Here is a 20,453-nt window from a genome sequence, read left to right as displayed (position 1 = left end):
GTGGCTCTAGTATTGACTCTGCTTGGACCTCCCATTTTAATACGCCAAAATGCTAAGATATTTCTCAATAGCCACAACTAGTTACGCACAAAAACCATTAATTTAACTATTAGTTTAAAAAAATGTAGCGGAGCACAATTGACGCGTGTTTATGCCATGGTCGCCATTTTTTCTCTTTTCTCAATATCACTCACATTTTCTTGTTTGTACACCTCTACAAACAGGTTTTTTTATTAAAAATTATTGACTTAGATGTTATAAACGGCTATAACTGCCAATGGATATGGATAAAACTTTCCCTTATAGCCGTTAGGAGTTACCTAGCCCTTTATATTTTTTAACATCTAACAATTCAATATTTTTTTACTAAAAAACTTTTGTTTGTAGATATTTATTATAGAAAAAAGATTAATTCAAATACTTTGGGAGCCTTTTTCATTTCTTTAACATTTGACTTTTTAAGTAATTTTCACAAAAAAACTTTAGTTTGTAGAGGTTTATTATTTTATTATTACTATAAGTCAATTTAGTTATTGATTGTTAATATTTGGACAAAAAAATATTAAAATTCCTTGGGAATTTCAGGAGTTACAAGGATTATATCGATTAAATAACAGCGGGCGCGGACTATAAATAGGTTGCTGGGACAAGACATATGCTGCATTCCCCATTTTTGGTTGCTGGATATTGAGCGTTTTTTTCCTTATTTTTCGTTAGGAATCTTTTTTTTATTCTGAAAAATTTAAATCTATTATAAGTCAACAAACAAACGAAACTTTTAAGCGCCCCTCATACGGTGGATTTTGAAATACTGTCAGTAATACTGACCGTGTAAGGGCGAGACTGTCAATCATTCCAACAGTCGTCAGTTTGAATTGCATCGTGCACCGTGCAGAGACAGAGGCAAAGATAAGTTAAGTACCGTGCACAATGGAAGAAACTCAGGAAACGACCGCTCTGAACTCGCTAGCTTCACCTGATTTGTGTGAAGCAGAAGAAAAAGGAAAGAAATATATTTTAACGCAATTTATTGACCTATATAGGTCTATGCCCGAATTGTGGAATTCAAATATATCTGAATATTGTAACAGAGTTAAGAAAAGAAGAGGATATGAAGCTCTGCTTAAAATTTTTGTGCAGTACAAACCGAATGCGACCATTGACGATGTAAAAAAACAAATCAATACGCTAAGAAGCAATTTTAGGCGAGGGTTAAAAAAAATTAAGGATTCTCAAAGTTTACCCAAAATATAGTGACTAATGCTTAATTTCACTTATAGTAGTGGGAGAAATTACGGCAGAATATTTTAAATCCTCGAATGATCTTCCAGTTGCCAGAAAACGCAAAGTTACTGCTAATCTTTCATTTGCTGATATAGGATCCCTCATGTTTATTCGTTGTTTCATAATACAAGGCTTAACCAAGTCCAAAAGTTCATTGTAGACTACACTTGTCATTCGGAAATAATTTTTCTAATCCTCGGGGTTTGTGTCTTTAATAAAATTTAATAAATTCAGATAGGTATATTTTTCACGTTGACTAATCTATTGCTTAATCCAGCGTCTCTTTTGCTTATTACGTTTAGCACTTAATGTAAAATCATAATAGCAGCGCAGGCTTTCTTTTTATAATCCGTAGCAAAATAACTAACAGATAAATGATGCCAACGAACACGCTTTAACTGCTTCAAGCGGCAGAGGATTGGAGCAAATCAGCAGACTGGTGACTGAACACACTTCTGACTGATGATTGATAGAAAATACTGATCGTGTGAGGTCGTGTGAAAAATACTGACGAAATACTGTCAGTCTTCAAGACTGTCAGTAAAGCTACGGTTTGTTAGAACAGTACGCGGCGCACAACTCACATTCTGCTGAACGCTGCGCACGTCCGTTGAATTCAAACGTGTGTAAATAAAGAAGAGCGTTTTGTTAAGTTCTGCTTAGGTAGGCGCACGACAGACAGCGTCGACTGTGTGCGCTGAAATCAAACCGAGTTTGATTTTGACGCAGTCGTTCAGTTAAGCTGAAAGTGGGCAGATAAAAAACACATTGAAAAATGGCAACCAAATTTTATTTAGAGGAAGATGAAAAGTTGATTGATCTTGTACGAGAATATCTTCCATTGTACACTGTGAAGAGTACAAGTTTTAAGGATAATGTTGTGAAAACTAATATATGGAAAAAAAAACTTCACAGGAAAGGTAAGGGCATATTTATTATTATAAAAAAATAACACGTTTCATGTATTGCACATATAATATTTTGACAATAATAATATTACTCGACACGAGACACTATATTGCCTTGCCATGGTACAGCCCCAATAGTATTAAAATAGATTTTAAAGTTATCTCTAACCTCAAATGCTTCATATGAGGCTCTTTTGTCGCAAGTGGCGGTTAACTTTAACATACTTTCTTTTGGAAAATCCGAAACTCTATTGGCATTTTCATTTGGACAAGAAATGTTTGCCTTTCGAAGCAAGTTGTGCAATATACAAGCAGAAACCAATATGTTGTCAGCTACGTCTGGAGCCACGGCTATGGGTTTGTAGAATATTCTAAAGTACTGACACATTATACCAAATGCATTTTCTGATGTTCTTCTGGCGCTGGAATGTCTGTAGTTATAAATGTCTTTTGTCTTGTCATGCTTTGCTTGATTTTGTGAATATGGTTTCATCATATTTGTTGTTAAACTGAATGCCTCGTCCCCCAATATTACATGAGGTTGCTGCATATTAGTACCAGGAATAACTCTTAAAGGAGGTAAATTAAAACAGTAGCAATATGCTTTCTTATGTTTGATTTTATAAATATCCCCGCATCACCCTCTCTGCCACAGGATCCTACGTCAATTGCCACAAATCTATACCTTGCATCGACGACTGCTAGCAGAGCAATTGAATGAAAGTTTTTGTAATTAAAATAGAGAGATCCTGCATTGAATGGACAACGAATTCTTATGTGTTTACCATCAATCGATGCACAAGAATTTGGGTAATTCCATAAGCTATTAAAATCTGAAGCATTTGCCTCCATTTGTTCTTTACTAGGCTGAGGTAAATAGATATGAAGCATACGTTTAACAATACTTTGAAGAACTTGTTTTACACATATGCTAATCCAACTATGGTGAATTCTGTATTGAAAGGATAGTGACCTGTATGACTTTCCAGTTCCCAAGAACCTGCAATCAAAATATTGCGCATTAGTGTACTAAAATTCTTCTTCCGATGACTTATTCTTGATTGGTTTTTAGATGTGGAATGTAAAAATAGGTGGAAGTCTATAAGAGATTACTACCAAAGAAAGAGAAAGGACTACACCAAAGGCACGGGTACAGGATCTCAAAGAACAAATGACACTGAGAACTCATTCCTGAAGAAATTTAAACACCTCCGCTTTTTCGATTCTACATCATTGGATGAAAGAAGGTATTTACTCAAAACTTTAAAATCCTTAAAATCTCTCTGCTTTGATAATGGGAAATAATTAAATTTTTTTTATTCCAGCACAATAAGTAATACCCAAGATAGCATTCAACAAGAATCGGATGTTTCGCAAGATGAAACACAATCTGAGCAGCTGGAAAAGGAAAACCATGAGGATGAAACCCAATGTGATATAGAAACAGCAATATCTGAACATACTGAAACCTCAAATAGTTCAAAGCGATGTAAGGATACTGAGGAAATCAATATTGAAACTCACAAAAAAAAACAAAACCACACATTTAAAAGACAAAACATGATAGTTCTAAGCGAAATTAGAAAGGGACGAGAAGAAAGAACTGCTCTTTTACGCCATTTATTACATAACGAGAAGACTGCAACCCAACCAACCGAGTCAATGGACCATGCAATAAATATGTTTTTTAATAGTGTGGCATCAACAGTTTCCAAATTTTTACCAATCAATAAAGCAAAAATCAAAGCCGAAATTATGTCTCTCGTTTCAAAATATGAAATTGATGAAATTACGTAACAAGAAATTGAATCCTCTACTAATAAACAATGGTCCAATACATCAGCGCACCAATGATACTATTCCGAGTCAAATTCAAATTCAGCATCAGATGCCAATTTTCGCAGCCAGGCTGCCGCGTCTGGGGCCATATCGAATGTTTTTTCAGAAGAACCACAGTATGACCTTTTATGAATATTGTTAAACATGCATTTAACATAAATAAGTTCTATAAATAAAGTAAAAGTGCTTTATATTACTTTTATCATTTACCTTAAAGTCAAGCTGAGTTTTTCTTCTGGACTAATTGGGTTTTGACGCCTGTTGTAAGGATGTTGGTAATATCAGCTCTTATATAATCTAACACTAATTGAAATAATTCTGTACATAGTCGAAAATATTCTCGAAATTGGTAGTCGTTTCCAAATAGTCTTTTTTCTATTGTTACTTTATAAGCCCCTTCCAAACATCTATTAGAAAACATTCGATTTTCAGTTTTATTTTGGCGACGACAACTAATTAAACTCAGAAGATCCAATTCATGTTCTTCTTCATCAATAAGCATCGCCAGCAAAAATTTTTTAGACATAATGATTATTCTATTATATTATACACTATAAATATATGAAAATGTGACAAAATACGTTTGTCTCCATCTGCACCCACCAGCATACAATTAGGAACTAACAAAACACTTGTATGAAAACTACCGTGCGTCGATCAAGGTAGATTCTGTTGAACGTTTATGCTATGCGTCGCGCAGTGTTCTAACAAACCGTAGCTTAATACTGATCGTGTGAGAGGCGCTTAAAAGGGTACATTTTTTTACCTTTAGCAAAATATAACACATTAAAAAATATGTAGTGGATTAAGAAAATTATATAATAAATGGGAAATTGGAAAGTCGATTTGACATCATTGTCTGAGTTTTGTCATCTGAATTGGAGTTTACGGCAGAAGTGCCCTTACAAGTGCTAAGCAAAATGGCGGGAGTGTTTTACTTGCTGTGAGAAAGGAGTTCAAAACGCGATTAATTAAACACTCTTGTTCATCGTTAGAGTAAGTTTTTGTTTCTGTACAACTTAATCTTAAGAATATTGTTTTTGGTGTAGTTTACCTGCCGCCCAAATCTGATATGGGTCAATACAGTGCTTTCTGTGATACAGTACTGGAGATTTTTGAGGCCCATCCGAATTGCCTATTTACTATTGCAGGAGACTTCAACCTACCTGGCTGCACTTGGTTTAATGAAAATCGAAATCTTAAAGTTACCTCTTCGGATGGGTGTTCGAATGTTGCACCAGCTTCACTGGCTTGGACCGGTATTTAATTAATTAGATGGTAAAGTAGGGATGGGAATTCTAGTTCCTTGGGGTGAACTAGTTCCTTAGTTCTAGTTCCTCAAGCGGAATAGTTCATTGAACTAGTTCTTTAGTTCACCACCAATACCGTCAATATCCTATGCTATATATACGTAGAAAAACCATTACTTCCGCTGCTTGTTGAGGGTTCTAAAAAATATCTACCCTTACTATGGTCCCAAGCACGCTTAAAAGTTACCATTTCTAGTACCATTACTTACAATCATTAATTTGAGATTTTTCGGAATGTAAATGCTTGGAAGTTCTTGAATTCTCTGTGTCGGGAAGAGAGGAGGATCTAGTAATTGGAATGGTGGAATGCATTCTTTTCATATGCCTATTTAAGTTCCCGAGCGAACCTCCGGAGATCGAAAAAGAATGCTTACAGTAGCTACATTTCGGTCTATTATTATCCTCGGTTAAAACCTCAAAGTGCATCCACACATCACTACGCTTTTTTGACATTTTGATTATAAATGTAAGAAAAATAGGTCAATTGATATTGTATCACAGTCCAGACAACACTATTCACTATTTTCGTAACCCAGAAAAAATATTTAAAAAAATAAACTGTAAATAAAAGGTTATTTACCTGTAAAATTCCGAAAAGCAATTAGACGGTGTATATTGTCAGTATTTTACTGTCTATTGTATAGCGTACGTGTAAATAAAAAATTAAATAAAGTACGTTTATAATATTTTTGCCGACGTCATCATAGTTAATAGGATTTTTTTTTACTTAGCCTACACGTCCAAAAAATTAAAATATCTAATGACCTCTCAATATAAATTATAATACAGGTATCAAATTCTTCGTAAAAATAAACTTTTTATAAACGCTCGCATCTATCCGTCACGTCGGTTGGCTGAGTTGGCTCGATTCGGTCCCGTTTTGCACCTTGGAACTGCGAAGAGCAAATCAAATAGTTCCCGTGAACTAGTTCGTTCACGAACTACACACCTCTATGGTAAAGAAATGTTTCAGCTGCCAAATCTGGAAGGCACATCTCTTGTTCTTTGTTTTTCTAATATCAATGGGTCTTCTGGATTGGCGGATGATTTTTTATTGCCGGTGACTGGCTCTCGACACAATGTGCCTTTTCAGTACCATATATGTCAAAGACTCTAAAGTATACAGAAGTTTTTTGATTTTAAAAATGCGGATTTTGCATCGTTAAATAATTTCCTTGCATCTATTGACTGGTCATTTATAAACACTTCTGATATAAATATTTCCCTAAATAAGTTTTATGACCATTTGTATGAAGTAATCAGCTATATTGTGCCTATTAAGTCCTATAACATTGATAGCTTTCCTGAATGGTTTTCAAGAGAGTTAAGAAGCTTAGTTTTAAGTAAGAAAGGCATTGCTCATAAGAAGTTTAAGGAGTCTCAATTACCAAGTGATTACTTGGTTTTTTCTGGGCTTGGGGAGTCATGCAGTATGTTGAGCGGTCAGTATTACCGCTATATTTGTCATGCCGAGAATAATCTATTGTTAAATCCTAAGTTATTCTGGAAACATGTAAGCAATGTTAAAAAGTCAAATACTATTTCTAAACACGTTTTTGAATGATGAAACTAGTGATGAGGGTGGAGATACAGTTAATTTATTTGCCAAATATTTGTCAAACGTTTATTGTGATAATGCATTTCAAATACCTGAGTTATTATTATTTTTAGAGAGTTATCTTTAGTAGAGGTTTTTGACGAGAATCTTGACTTATAGCGTAAGACTTCTGCGGGACCGGATGGCATACCCAGCTTGCTACTTCGTGAATGTGTATGTACTCTGTCGAAGCCTGTTTGCACTTTATTCAATCTGTCTTTAAAGTCGGGAGTATTTCCTTCTTTTTGGAAGAATTCGTATATTACGCCGATATTTAAGTCTGGTAATACTAGTGACGTCAGTAATTATCGGGGAGTTTGTATACAATCAACCTTGCCTAAACTTTTGGATGCACTTGTAACCAAGCAATTGTCATGGCGATGTAAAAGCCTTATTATTAACAATCAACATGGTTTCCAAAAAGGTCGTTCCACTGTTACTAACTTAATATGTTGTGAAGATTATCTGTTTAATGCTTTTGGTAAGGGTTCACAAGTTTATGCTGTTTATACGGATTTTTCGAAGGCGTTCGACAGAGTTAATCATGCGCTTCTACTGGAAAAGCTCCAAGCTTTGGGTTTTGGATCAAATGATATTTGTTGGCGAGGGGACTATTGGGTAGATCGCAATGTATACGGCTTAATAACCTCTTATCTAGCAGCGTTTCTGTGCCATCTGGCGTCATCAGGGGTCGCACGTGGGTCCGTTGCTTTTTACAATCTTTGTTAATGATATAGGATTATTTGTAAGAAATTGTAAATTTTTATTATTTGCTGACGATTTAAAATTGTTTTTGTCTATTGATTCAAATGTTCAATGTCAATTAATTTACGAGCATACAGGATACAATTAATACAGGGTGACTTGCATAGTCTTTGTGAATGGTGCAACCTTAATGGTTTAGATTTAAACGGTGCGAAGTGTTAATCAATAACTTTTGGAAGGATTCGCAATATTACATTATTTGATTATACTATAGTAGTATCCACTTTTTTAAAAAGGGTAGCGGAAATTAGGGATCTCGGAGTAATTTTCGATTCCAAGTTGACATTTGTGTCTCATACTGAAAAGTTAGTTCAGAAAGCGTATAGAAATCTACGACTTATAACTAGATGCAGTCAAGGCTTTTCATGCTCTGTCTATAAAGTTCTGTTCTATTCGTAAGTCCGATCTAGTTCTGAGTGGTCTCCATTTTATAAATCGCATATTGAAAATATTGAGAAAGTCCAAAATAAATTCTTAAGAAATTGTTCTTTTAAACTTAAAGTTCCATTAGCTAATGGTCATGCTGATTACATGTCATCGGCCATGTCAGTTCTCTCTTTGGACCCACTAGAGTTAAGGCGTAATAATTTAGACTTGTGTTTTATTTTTATATTAATATCTGGATGATCATGACTGATTGTGATAACCTTTTAAATAGGCTGAATTTTTGGGCGCAAAAATTAACTATACTTAAAAAACTCTTCTATGTAAAATCTCTTCCTCTAGTGACTCGTGACTTTAAGATTGTCTTTTTAAATTTAATTTGTAACATTGATTTATGTCTTAGTATTATCTAGCTGAAGTTGTATTAATATTAGTATCTTTTGTATTATTTTATTTTTGTAAAAGTGACAGATAGATAATCTTGGAATTAAATGACTTGCGTTAGTCTAGACCGCAACACGTAATGCGTCTGTACATAAGGGGATTCGAGCGTTCGAATGTCAATAAACAAACGCTCGGCGTATTTGCTTATTCATACTTAGCAAAAATTTTCTTCTGCCTAAATGTTCATTATGAATATCTGAACAATGTTCTTTTTTCATTTTTTTCCGCAAAAATATGAGAACATGTAAAATTTTGTATTTGTTTATTGTAAAATTAATTTTTGTAATGAATAAACAATTAAATTTACAAAGCCTATGATTCACTTGATGCGCAAAACATTTTGGAACGTGAAGAATGTAAGATTACTCACTTTTTTCAAGTGTCAACCAAGATATTGTCAAAATAAAAAACTTTGTTAAAAAATTTTAATTGCTTATAACTAGTGATGTAAATGAAGGAACGTTCCCTTCATGCTATAGCGAATATTCGCGCACGTTCGCGCCCGATATATCGTTCGTGCGCGCAAGATAGATCGTTCTCTCGTGCGCGAACGTTCGCCAGAGAATTTTCAGCACGATTCCGTATTCGGCGCGCTTTATTTACAAAAACTACTGTCGACGTCGGCAACAGCATCAATAACAAAGACAAAGCGGTGGTTCCCCGAATATTACGGCCGGTCTCTTTTGTAGCAATGCCGACTGTAGTTTTTGCATGTTATTTATGCATTTTTTGTTCATTTTGTGTTGCGTTTAACAAAACGAGAGTTCAGAGACTGATGAGTCCGATGAGGAAGAGAGCGGGGCCTACAGTGTTCACGATTTCGATTCCTATAGTAGCATTGGGCCAGAAAGTTTGGATAGACTTGACTACACTTGATCTTGATATTGATCCACAATTAGAGTACCCGAGTTAGGTTAAAACTGTATTTTTGGTTTATTGCAGATTGCAGTTTATTTTTTTATATAAAGCTTTTTTCGAGTTACTTTTTACTTCTTACATCATAAAATGTTTCTCATGTTATTTTCATGTTACTTTACCTACTTTGTATTTGTATTCACATAGCATAGCACACAAACTATGAAGTTTTTAAGAATATAATATCAAACCTGATCGGTAACATAAATTCTTGTATATTCTTTAAAAACCCCTTTAGATATAATATTTGGTTATTTATGATGAATATTCTTATTCTATCCGGATTTATGAATATTATGATGTTAAGGTTTTTATAAAGTTTTATAAATTTTTTATTATTTATTTTAAAGAATAATAATTCAGTGTCGGTATTTTACAAAGGGTTAGGAGAATATTGAGCATTTTTCTAGGTATTTTGAGAAAAATCATGAAAAATAAGTTTTTGAATACTTTACCACATCCTAAACATAAATTCTCAGGTTTTTTTCGTTTATGCTTGTTTATTCTCTTTCATGCTCAGGGAACATTCTTTTAAATTACGTGCTCGAGAATTTTACATCACTACTTATAACTAATAAAAAAATGTATATTTTGCAAAACTACTTTAAGGCATCATTTTTCGTCCCTTGAACTATCATTTGAAATCGAAAGGTCCATGGAAATCCAAAACTCACTTTTGAGTGGCCCACTTGGGAAAATTTGACTCATAATAGCAAAGTTTTCAGAAAAAATCTATTTCGTGTTTTTCTATTTACTCTAATATACTATTAGTCATCAATCACCCTGTATGTTATGCTCAAAGCTCCAATTTGCCCTTGGGCATTACCTAAAGTAGCCAATTTCATGTTGAAATCAATAATTGCTGTACGCATTAATACAAATCATGAACAGACTTAAAGATATTTACTGATTTTTTTTTAATGTAAGAGTAAACACCACATCTCCTTAAAAATATTAAATAATTACTGTAAATAATTTGGTTTGGTTTACTTACAGTATGCCCCTGAAATGACTTAATAGGCCTGTCCATTGACAGTTTGCAGACGTGAATACACTGATCGGTTGAACAGGAGGCAAAAGATGTGTTGGTTTGCCAATCTACATCCAAGGCTGGAGCAGAATGAAAGCTGAATTGTTGAGTGCATTGACCGCTAGCTGCATCCCAAATAATTGTAGTTTTATCAACCTACAAGATAAATAATTTAGATCAGGTTAAATTCAAATTATTGAATGATTACCCCGGCAGACAAAATATAATTTCCTTTTTTATTCCATTTTAGGGCGAAAATGGGGCCTTTATGTTGGCCCAAAGTGCTTGCTAACATACCACTGGTGTTCCAAATACGAGCATAGCCATCATAACTGCCTGTGGCTAGAAGGCTTCCATCACACTAGAAATAAAAAGTTTGTAGTTCTAGAAATGTTAACTCTTATCTATAAATTTTGTCTTGGAAGTCGCTATATATACAGGGTGTCCGGAAGCTAGATGCAATCCTTTAAGGGGGTGATAGCTGACTTAATTTCAAACATTTTAAGCTAAATATGTATAGGTCCTTAGAACATTGAAAGGCTAGAATTAGTAAACAACAACTTTGTTTGAGTCCAACATGTGCACAGGGGCAAGAGGGGTGTTTTGTTTACAAACATATTTGCCGATTCTCTGTTGTCAAGTCGACGCAAATTTCCAACGGAGGAAATTTTTAGCTATATTTTAACAACCATTATAACGTTAATTTAACTTATTTGTGTTGTATTTTATAGGAAAATTTAAAACAAAAAGTATAAATACTACAATTAACCAATTTTAAGAATAAATATAATATCCTTAAGCAAAAAAAAAACAAAATTACTAACATTGTTATCCCTAAAACTGCTTCTAAAAAATTTGAAGCGACAACATCGGAGCTTAAGCGTCTGAGCCATACGCGTAGTGTCATCTGTCAAACGGCTTTTTGTTTATTTTCGGGATTCGTGTATTTTCTTTAATTTTCTGTTTCAAAAGGAAAAAGGCCACATTTTAGTGTTTTTTTAAATTGCTAGGATGGGAAAAACTTGTGTCGTTTGTGTCGCATCATGATAAAAAGGTGATTCAAGCCGATCTTTTCACAAGTAAGTACCGATACTTTCATAACATCACATCATGGGGTAACCATCATCATAAACGTAGAATAGGGGATCTTATAGATAAACCTAATAAAAACTTGAATGTGAAAGTGTGGGTAAAATACCAAAATATTTATATTTTTAAATCTAAATATTTTTTTGAACATATTCATCTATCAATAGGCTATAAAAATATAAAACTAGAATTTTGTCCCTGGTTTTATTACAGGATTTTATGTTTTTTTGTTGTTGTTTTGGCAGAAAGAAGGCATACCTAATAACCATGTACCTATCTATGTATAGTTATGTTTTTTTAATATAGACATTAGGTAGATATATGAAATTACTAATTTTTTATTGCCGTTAAAGAATTTTGAAAATTATTTAGATATTGATATCTATGTATAAAGTTAATTTTGTCTTTCCCTAAAATTTGGTCGATATTTTTTTTTTGTTTTACCATATTGCAACTTACAATAATATATATAGAAATTGGCACCACATATTAATTCATTACTGTAATTTTTTTTTGCTTTTTGATTAAATATCAAATACTTATTATAGATTGCCTAATATATGCCCAAAGGGAACAATGGATTTCATTAATGGAAATCAACAAAATTAAACAGAACATATTTGTTTGTTCAGATCACATCCTTAGAAGTGATTTCTTATATAAGGAAGATAATATTATCAGTAGCCAGACTTAGACCAAACAGATTAAAAAAATCAGCTCTACCTCAAAGGTAATTTTTTTTTAAATATATTTTTCTAGTATAAAAAAATCGTCACAAAAAGGATTAGTGTTACTCATATAAGCTTTATTTATACCTAATACTTATTAAATTAGGTATGTATGTAAAACTATTTCTTTACTAGGATTTCTGATGCACTGGTTAAAAACACAGCAGCTGATAATTCAGTTAATTTACCAAGTGATTTACCCTTCAAAGCTGCAGGAATAGCTTTCCTGAAGAGTGCAAAAACTTCTTTAGCTTCCAAAATGGTATATAGTACAAACAGTGAAGCTGATATAGACAAGTATGGATAATTAAAATAGATTAATATTCTAGATACACCAAATTTTGTATAATTATAGATCTGATCATTCATCATCAACAATAACTGCATCTGAGATTAATAGTTCTACAGTAACCGTGGGGTCTAGGTCAACAATTACTATTTCTCATCCAAGCCGTTTTTGTTTAACTGCTACATATTCCCTGACTCTGCCAAGGAAAAGGTAAAATACACTCATAATAGACTACTAGTTTTATGCCATGTATCATCCTATTCTATATATCTTATTTAAAAGTGATATAGTATTTTATTGTGTTATATTTGTTTAATTAAATGCAATTAATTGGTAATACTATATTTTTATGTATATTATTCTAGGGTAAAATCAAAATGATATCCTGAGGACCTAAGCACTGATGATTCCACCGTTTCAAAAGCTAAATCACTTGTTACCAAATTATGGAAAAAAAATAAAGAGCAAAAAATTAAAATTCGAAGATTGCAATAAACAAATTTGCCCCAAAGAAATTGAATTAGATGTCTCAAGTCATTATTAAAATACTTAAGAAATAATAACATGGTTTTTGAAAAAGCCCAACATACTACATATTTTATTTGACTTGTAAAAGTACTTGTTTGTATATTTTTACTAATAAACTATTTAATCTAATCTATTGTACATAGTCTTTATTCTTAGGTAAGCTTTGTTTTTTAGTATAAATTAATATGATATAATATTTGGTATTAGGTATTATATAGGTCACTGTTAAATGTCTCAAAACCATTGTACAGGCTAAATACTCATAATAAAAATCTTATAACCTATAAAAAACCTGCAACTCCTTCACAATTTAAACCTCCTTGTAGTTTTAACTCTTTCCTCTGAATCAATACTGTCCCTTTGAAAAAGTCAGCACCATAGAAGTATATATTATGTGATATAAAGTAAGTGATGTAAACCTGAGTTTTGTCCAATATAATAATAACAATAAAATTTTGCAAAATGTTAATAATTTGTGTCTTAAAACATGATTTGTTAAGAAATCTATAATTTTATATTAAAATATTTAATTTCCATAAAAATGCTTTGACAAAAATGGTGCCTTTTATTAGGACCTTCCTCTAACGAAGTCCGTTAAAAAAACACATAAATAGCTCATAAATGGTAATATTACTTATACTCAAACTCTATAATAATTAATAAAAATTTATCAGGTAAATATTTGTTGACGACGTCACTAGTAGAGAGTGCTTGTATGAGTGGCATAAACAATGGGATCGAGCGGCGTTGCGATGCCATTACCGTTTTCTCGTTTCTTCGTACTTTATTTTCATTTATTTAAAGTTAATATTGACTTCGATATAGAGTATTTTATCAAATTTATTTTCAAAAAATGCTTGATATTTTATTAAAGGGGAGCAGTAGTATCGTTTTGAGCCTTCGGAAACAACTGAAAATTTTTATGATATTATAAAGTGATTTTTGCCATTTCTGTATAAGCATTTGGCATCATTGCATCAGAGATGTTGCAAGCAAACAAACCTGTCCATAGTTCCACGGCATGCTACTTCTAGCCTTTCAATGTTCTAAGTATAGGTCGAAATTTGTTTATAAATTTTTTATGGCAATTTTTGCATTTTTTTCAAGAAATACCAAAATTTCACACTTTAACGGTAATAGAGCGCAAGTTACAATTAGTATCGGAGTTTCAAAGTTTATTTTGTTTTGTCTAATGTGTATTAATAAAAATACGATCAATTCCAAGCTTCTGTATAAACTTATAGAAAGAATAGAGACATTGAAACGCCCTTTATTTTTAGATATCACTCATGCCGATGCCTGGCCAATTCTCAGAATTATGGCCTCTTTTGTGCGGCAGGTCATGTAAACAAAAATTATTAGACTGAGACCTCTCATAAGCCTACTAAGCATTAAAGCCCCGATTGGGGGGTTATTTTAGGTTTTAATGTTAAATAAAACAATTTTGTTTAAACTATTTATTGTTCATGTTCCAAATGCAATCCATTATTTCTAATACAGGCACGAGCCCTTTTTGTTACTTCGGTGGTGGTTACTCTTATGGTCATATCTTCTTTCATCCTGTCAAATGCTTCATTTATTTTGCGAATCAACTCTTCTCTTGTTCTTATTTCGGTGGTGTATACAAGCTCCTTTGCCCGGCCCCATATGAAAAAATCCAACGGAGTTAGGTCAGGCGATCGAGGAGGCCAAGGAAAGGCTCCGCCTCTACCGATCCAACCGTCCGGAAAACAGTCGTCTAAGTAAATCCTGACAGCCAAGGACCAATGCGCTGGACAACCATCTTGCTGAAAAATTATTGGTCTTTCTCGTTCCAATAATCCAGCTTCGTCTAGAAGAACGGGGATATCATTTTGTAGAAAATCTAAATAGTTGGCACTATTTAAATTCTCTGGTAGAAAATGTGGCCCAATAATAGTCCTGCCTATTACTCCGGCCCACACATTGACCGAAAATCTGTTCTGAAATGATTTTTGTTTTTTCTAGGGCAGATTTGCATCTTTGGCAGCCCATTCGTGGAGGTTGTGGAAGTTGGTAATACCCTCCCTGGAAAAATTGGACTCGTCTGTCCACAAGATACTTCTTAAGAATAACGGGTCCTCGATGTCCATGTTCAATAAAAAGCGGCAGAACTGAATTCGTCTTGCAGGGTATTCTTCTTGTAAGCCCTGCACCCCCGTACCATGAAAAGGATACTGTCCATCTTTCTTCATGGTCGTCCACACCTTCCATCTAGAAAGGCCAAGGTCTTCAGCTACTTTTCTGACGCTTGCAGTAGGGTCTGCGGTAAAAGCTTCCAGTATTTGCTCCTGAATCTCTACATTATTATGGCCAGGGTTGACTCCACGTGGCGGATTATTCCCAATGCCAACTTCAGTAAGACGGCGAAAGGTGTTTTGAAACACCCTGAAGTTTGATAACCTCCGATCTGGATAACGTTCCTGGTACAAGCTCCCTTACCGTTAGCGCGTCCATATGTGAAGACAATGTCAGCGTACTCTTGGTTGGTAAATTCCATTTTACAATACTGTTCAATAAAACGGGCAGAAACTCGATTTAAAAAACAGCGGATGCAGTCAGTACGAAGTTGATAATCTTACAAAATTAGAGGCGAGAGTGAAACTAAACAACAAGAGGCTAAAATCACACGTTTTTATTTATTAAGCGAGTACCTAACTTGTAACCCCCACCCCAAAGTACCTACTAGGTACCCCTTACCCTACAGTATCTACTATTAGGTACCTCTGCTTAATTTTGTTTTTATTACTTTTTATTTACCTGAATATTTACCTGAACTGTTCCATAATAGAAAACCAATCCAGTAAGTTTTGTTTACATGACCTGCCGCACAAAAGAGGCCATAATTCTGAGAATTGGCCAGGCATCGGCATGAGTGATATCTTAAAATAAAGGGCAGAAGGTCTAGGCATATTTTTAGAGAGGTTTGAACGACGAAAGCATTTTCATAACAATTATTTAAACATAAAACAAAGCATTTTTATTTTAACTCCATATTTATTTTTTACGTTTCAATTTCTCTATTTTTTCTAATAAGTTTATACAGAAGCTTGAAATTGATCGTATTTTTATTAATACACATTAGACAAAACAAAATAAACTTTGAAACTCCGATACTAATTGTAACTTGCGCTCTATTACCGCTTAAGTGTGAAATTTTGGTATTTCTTGAGAAAAATGCAAAAATTGCCATAAAAAATTTATAAACAAATTTCGACCTACACATATTTAGCTTAAAATGTTTGAAATTAGGTCAGCTATCACCCCCTTAAAGGATTGCATCTAGCTTTCGGACACCCTGTAGATTGATAAAAACAATTTATATTTAAATAAAATTTACTGACGAAAAATGTTAACGCTACAATAAACCTAGGTACATGATCATTCCATTTTCCCACCTTCCTTAAAATTTTGGACCTTGTGTAAAAAATGGTAAATGTAAGTTGTAGGATTTAACATGTACTCTTTGCGAAATATAGTGTTATATATATAGCAAAGAAAGAATTTAAAAAAAAGAAACATTTTTTAAATGGGACACCCTGTATTTTTAAATGGGAGTCATTCTTATTGTTATTTTGAAAATATATATGTACATTATTAACATTTCATGCAGCTGCTTATGAAATATACAAAATTGCATTGACCGAGAAATATGAAATTAATTTCTGTAAGTATTTTCTTAATTTCTTTTTTTGTGAGCTTTTGTTATACTCGTGTAAAAATGCCTTATACAGATGAAGAAAAATGCAAAATATTACGCATATATTATAAATTTAGTTATCGGTTATTTTTAATACATGTCTAAAGATCCCCAGATGCTGATGTCAATGTTTTTCTTGTTAAATTTAAGTCTCTTGGTTAATCTTCAGGTCTATCACCAGACTTATGGATGGGAACCACATAACTCATTTTTCAAAAATTTGGAAAGTGATATGACTTATTATATATAAAATAGTATATATAAAAAGTTCTAGAAATGATAAAGCAACAAATTTTAAGTAAAATGGGATGTATGTTGTCAGAACCAGGTCCTTCGTGAAAGTCAAGACTTACTTATTCTGTGTAAATCTGGGATTTACTTTGGGACAAAATCAAAAACGTACAAATACAAATCGTAATCGGAATCTGGTTTTAGGAGACGCGGACTTTCAAGGTGATGAAAATTTCGCAGGTTCAGTAAATAGGGAATATTTTTATTTGGGACGTGTTAAAACGGGAGTGACCCCTGGTTTTATTGAAGAGCACATTAAAAAGCGGTACCCTCAGATTAGGGACCTTAATGTAGAATTGTTGCCAGTTAAGGGTGAGACTATTTCTTTTAAGATAAGCATCAACGGCGATTGTAGGGATGATTTTTTAAGGCCGGATAACTAGCCTAGAGGGGTTATCTTGCAAAAATTTTGGTTAAATAATAAACGCAAGATAAATTTTCATCAAAATCAAATGAATCAAACCATAATTTAGTGCAGGATGGCCCTTCTGGTTCAGGTGTTTGCGTGTATTATGCTAATACAGGTGGTATGAGAACTAAAATAAAAGATTTTCAGCAGGCACTTAGTTGCTGCTGCTATGATATTGTTATGATTGCAGAGACTTGGTTAACATCTGAATATTCAGATGCTAAAATTGGAGTACCAAACTATGATTTATATAGATACTAATACTATCTAGATACTAAATACTACCAAGGTTCGTGGAGGTGGTGTATTGATTGCGGCTAAAAAAAGTTTATGTACACATAGAATTGGTATCCCACTTGATGATGTGGATATTTATCAGATCTATTTGACTTTTACAATTGACAATCAAAGCTTTGTTGTTGGTTGCATTTATATACATACCATCTCCATCTCCACTTGAAGCCTATTTAAGCCATTGTGAATCCGTTGAACATGTATATAGTAGATATTTAAGTAGTTTGTTTGATTTGGCAGGTGATTACAATTTACCACATGCTAGATGGGAGAATGATGATCTTGGTTTGGTGGTTGGTGGTTGTCTGGAGAATGACAGAGAGTCTGTGCTTTCTCTGGCCAGCTGCTTTAGCTTCTATAACTTTTTCCAGGTAAATGGGGTTTTAAATACCAATGGGGTTGCCTTGGATCTTGTATTTAGAAGCTCAGATTTAATTAGTGTCGAACGTGCAATAGACAAGATTTTTGAGAATGATGAGAATTTTGAGCTGTATGGTGCAAGCTGCACCATACAGCAATTAGTTTTGACCTTTGTTGTGCAGAAAATTCTGATGATATGATATATAAGGAATATTTTTATGATTTTGGTAAGGGAGATTACATAGTAATTAACGATTGTCTTGCTGGGATAGACTGGAATCAATTGTTTTTGGGAGAGACATCTATTGATGTCATAGTTTCAATTTTCTATAATGTGATCTACTCCTCAATGGAAAGGTTTATTCCTCTAAAGAGGTACAAAAGTTCTTCTTTTCCATGTTGGTTTTCTTCAGAGCTTCGCAGTTTGATCATAGGAAAGAAACAAATTCACAAAAAGTTTAAAATTAGTGGTCAACAGCAGGAATATGATGAATTTGTATTTTTGAGACATCAATGTGAGTACTTAAGAGAGTTGTGCTATCAACAATATATTAATAAGGTGGAAATGAATCTCGCTAGCAATCCGAGGTACTTCTGGTACGAGAGGCTAAATCCCAAGTTAATTCTGTGTTTTGATTGGTCCTCGTTTTTTGATCATCGTCGTCGTTTGATGTGGAATTGTGGTTATGTTATATTATGTTTTATTTATGTTATAGAGAATTATGAAAGAAGCTGAAAGCTGATAGAAGTTTAAAATTTAATCGAAAAATTTCCATAGTAAATAGTATAATAGTAAAAGTAAAGTAGTGTAGTGTTATTAGTATTTATCCGGTCCGGTAGTGTTGGTTTGTGGAGTTGAGAAGTTCACTTCATGTTTTGCTGTTGAGATATTAACATTAACTACACAATATTAATAATTTATTTTTTCAAGTTTTGGATTATTGCATTGCATATTACAATGGGATTAATGTGTTTGATGTGCAACAAAGTATTCTCCAACCAATCTAATTTAAATAAACATACTAAAAATGCTCATAATGTTAAACCCAGGATATCTTCAAATTGTATGTACAAATGTTTGGAAAGAAATTGTTGTTGCCGTTTCCGACATAACATTGAATTAAAAAACTATTTAACTAATAAACATAATATTAGGATTGAAAGTGAGAAGTTGGAGTTTTCAAGCAAAGAAGGTAAACTTAATTAAGTAGTTTAAAGTTATTCAGTGAGTCAACTTAAAAATTTTTTTTAGAGTTTGCGAGCTGGAAAATGTCAATAGAAAAAATTAAAGATTAAAGGCAACCCAGTTAAATACTATTTATGTAATAGATCTGGTAAGTAAAGAATTGCCATGTTTTTTTTTAAATATCTGAAGAAATTTTGAAAACTACAATGGCTGGGATATGTATTGTTTTTGAGGGGGTGTAGGTATTCTGTATTCATAATAATGACATGTCCCTTTTACCTGCTGGAGTGCAACTTGTATTAAAAAAACATGTTTATTTTTTATTAATAAATTTGTTTTTGATCTCAGGAAAGGTACAAACCAAAAGCTTGAATAAAAGACTCCCAAAAAGCCAAGAGTCATGCAAGTTAAATCGTTATTATATAAGTGTGATTAAAGTTACTGGAAGAGAAAACGTATCAGTAAACTGGATTAAAACTCATTATGGCCATGAACTTGATCTACAACATATCAGACTTCCAATATCCAATGAAATCCAATAATAAGTTTTTATGTGGTCATCTCAATATTCGGTCCCTTAATACTGGGTTCGATGAATTTGTAAATTACATAACTGATAATAATTTTGACATTTTGGGATTGACTGAGACCTGGTTAACGGCTTATACTGATAACTTGGCACATCAAATTGAGGGTTATAATTTCGTCAGGAAAGATCGATTAGGGCGTGGCGGTGTGGTCGGTTTTTATGTTAAAAAATATGTTAATTTTGAATATATAAAAGTCTATTTACAAATATTGTTCCTTTATTTGATCATGTGGTTTTTATGGGGGATATTAATATTAATTTACTAAAGAAGTGTAGACTTTCTGACAGATTTTTAGCGCTCTTAAATACATTTGATTTAAATCAAGTAATAACCGAGCCTACAAGATGGAATATATCTAACAATACAAGTACCCTACTTGATGTCATTATTATAAATAAACATTTCCCAATAAATGGTGTCGGTTCATTGTTTTTGCCACAAACCATTAGTGATCACAACTTAGTATTCTGTTGTCTTGAGTTTCCTAAAAGTAAA

At 33.1% G+C, this 20,453-nt stretch overlaps 1 protein-coding gene and 1 long non-coding RNA gene across 2 annotated transcripts in view; one reads left to right on the top strand and one right to left on the bottom strand.

The window, feature by feature from the left end:
• The window catches only part of LOC126743669 (F-box-like/WD repeat-containing protein TBL1XR1), a 53,908-nt gene that overhangs the window by 11,169 nt on the left and 22,286 nt on the right, over positions 1–20,453 (bottom strand). Inside the window, exons 4-5 of the mRNA XM_050450872.1 lie at positions 10,685–10,837; positions 10,441–10,632 (exon numbers count right to left, since the gene is read on the bottom strand). Of these exons, the coding sequence (XP_050306829.1) occupies positions 10,441–10,632; positions 10,685–10,837 (345 nt within the window). The remainder of the gene's footprint in view (positions 1–10,440; positions 10,633–10,684; positions 10,838–20,453) is intronic.
• Positions 11,245–13,157, top strand: LOC126743670 (uncharacterized). The gene is made up of 5 exons (XR_007662953.1): positions 11,245–11,555; positions 12,114–12,295; positions 12,429–12,590; positions 12,649–12,792; positions 12,948–13,157. It is a non-coding gene; the product is annotated as an uncharacterized LOC126743670 (long non-coding RNA).

Source organism: Anthonomus grandis, chromosome 13 (genome assembly GCF_022605725.1).
Source record: "Anthonomus grandis grandis chromosome 13, icAntGran1.3, whole genome shotgun sequence".
Lineage (NCBI taxonomy): Eukaryota > Metazoa > Arthropoda > Insecta > Coleoptera > Curculionidae > Anthonomus > Anthonomus grandis.
The sequence above is the reverse complement of the archived record's forward strand: the minus strand, read 5'-3'. Positions and strand labels throughout refer to the sequence as shown.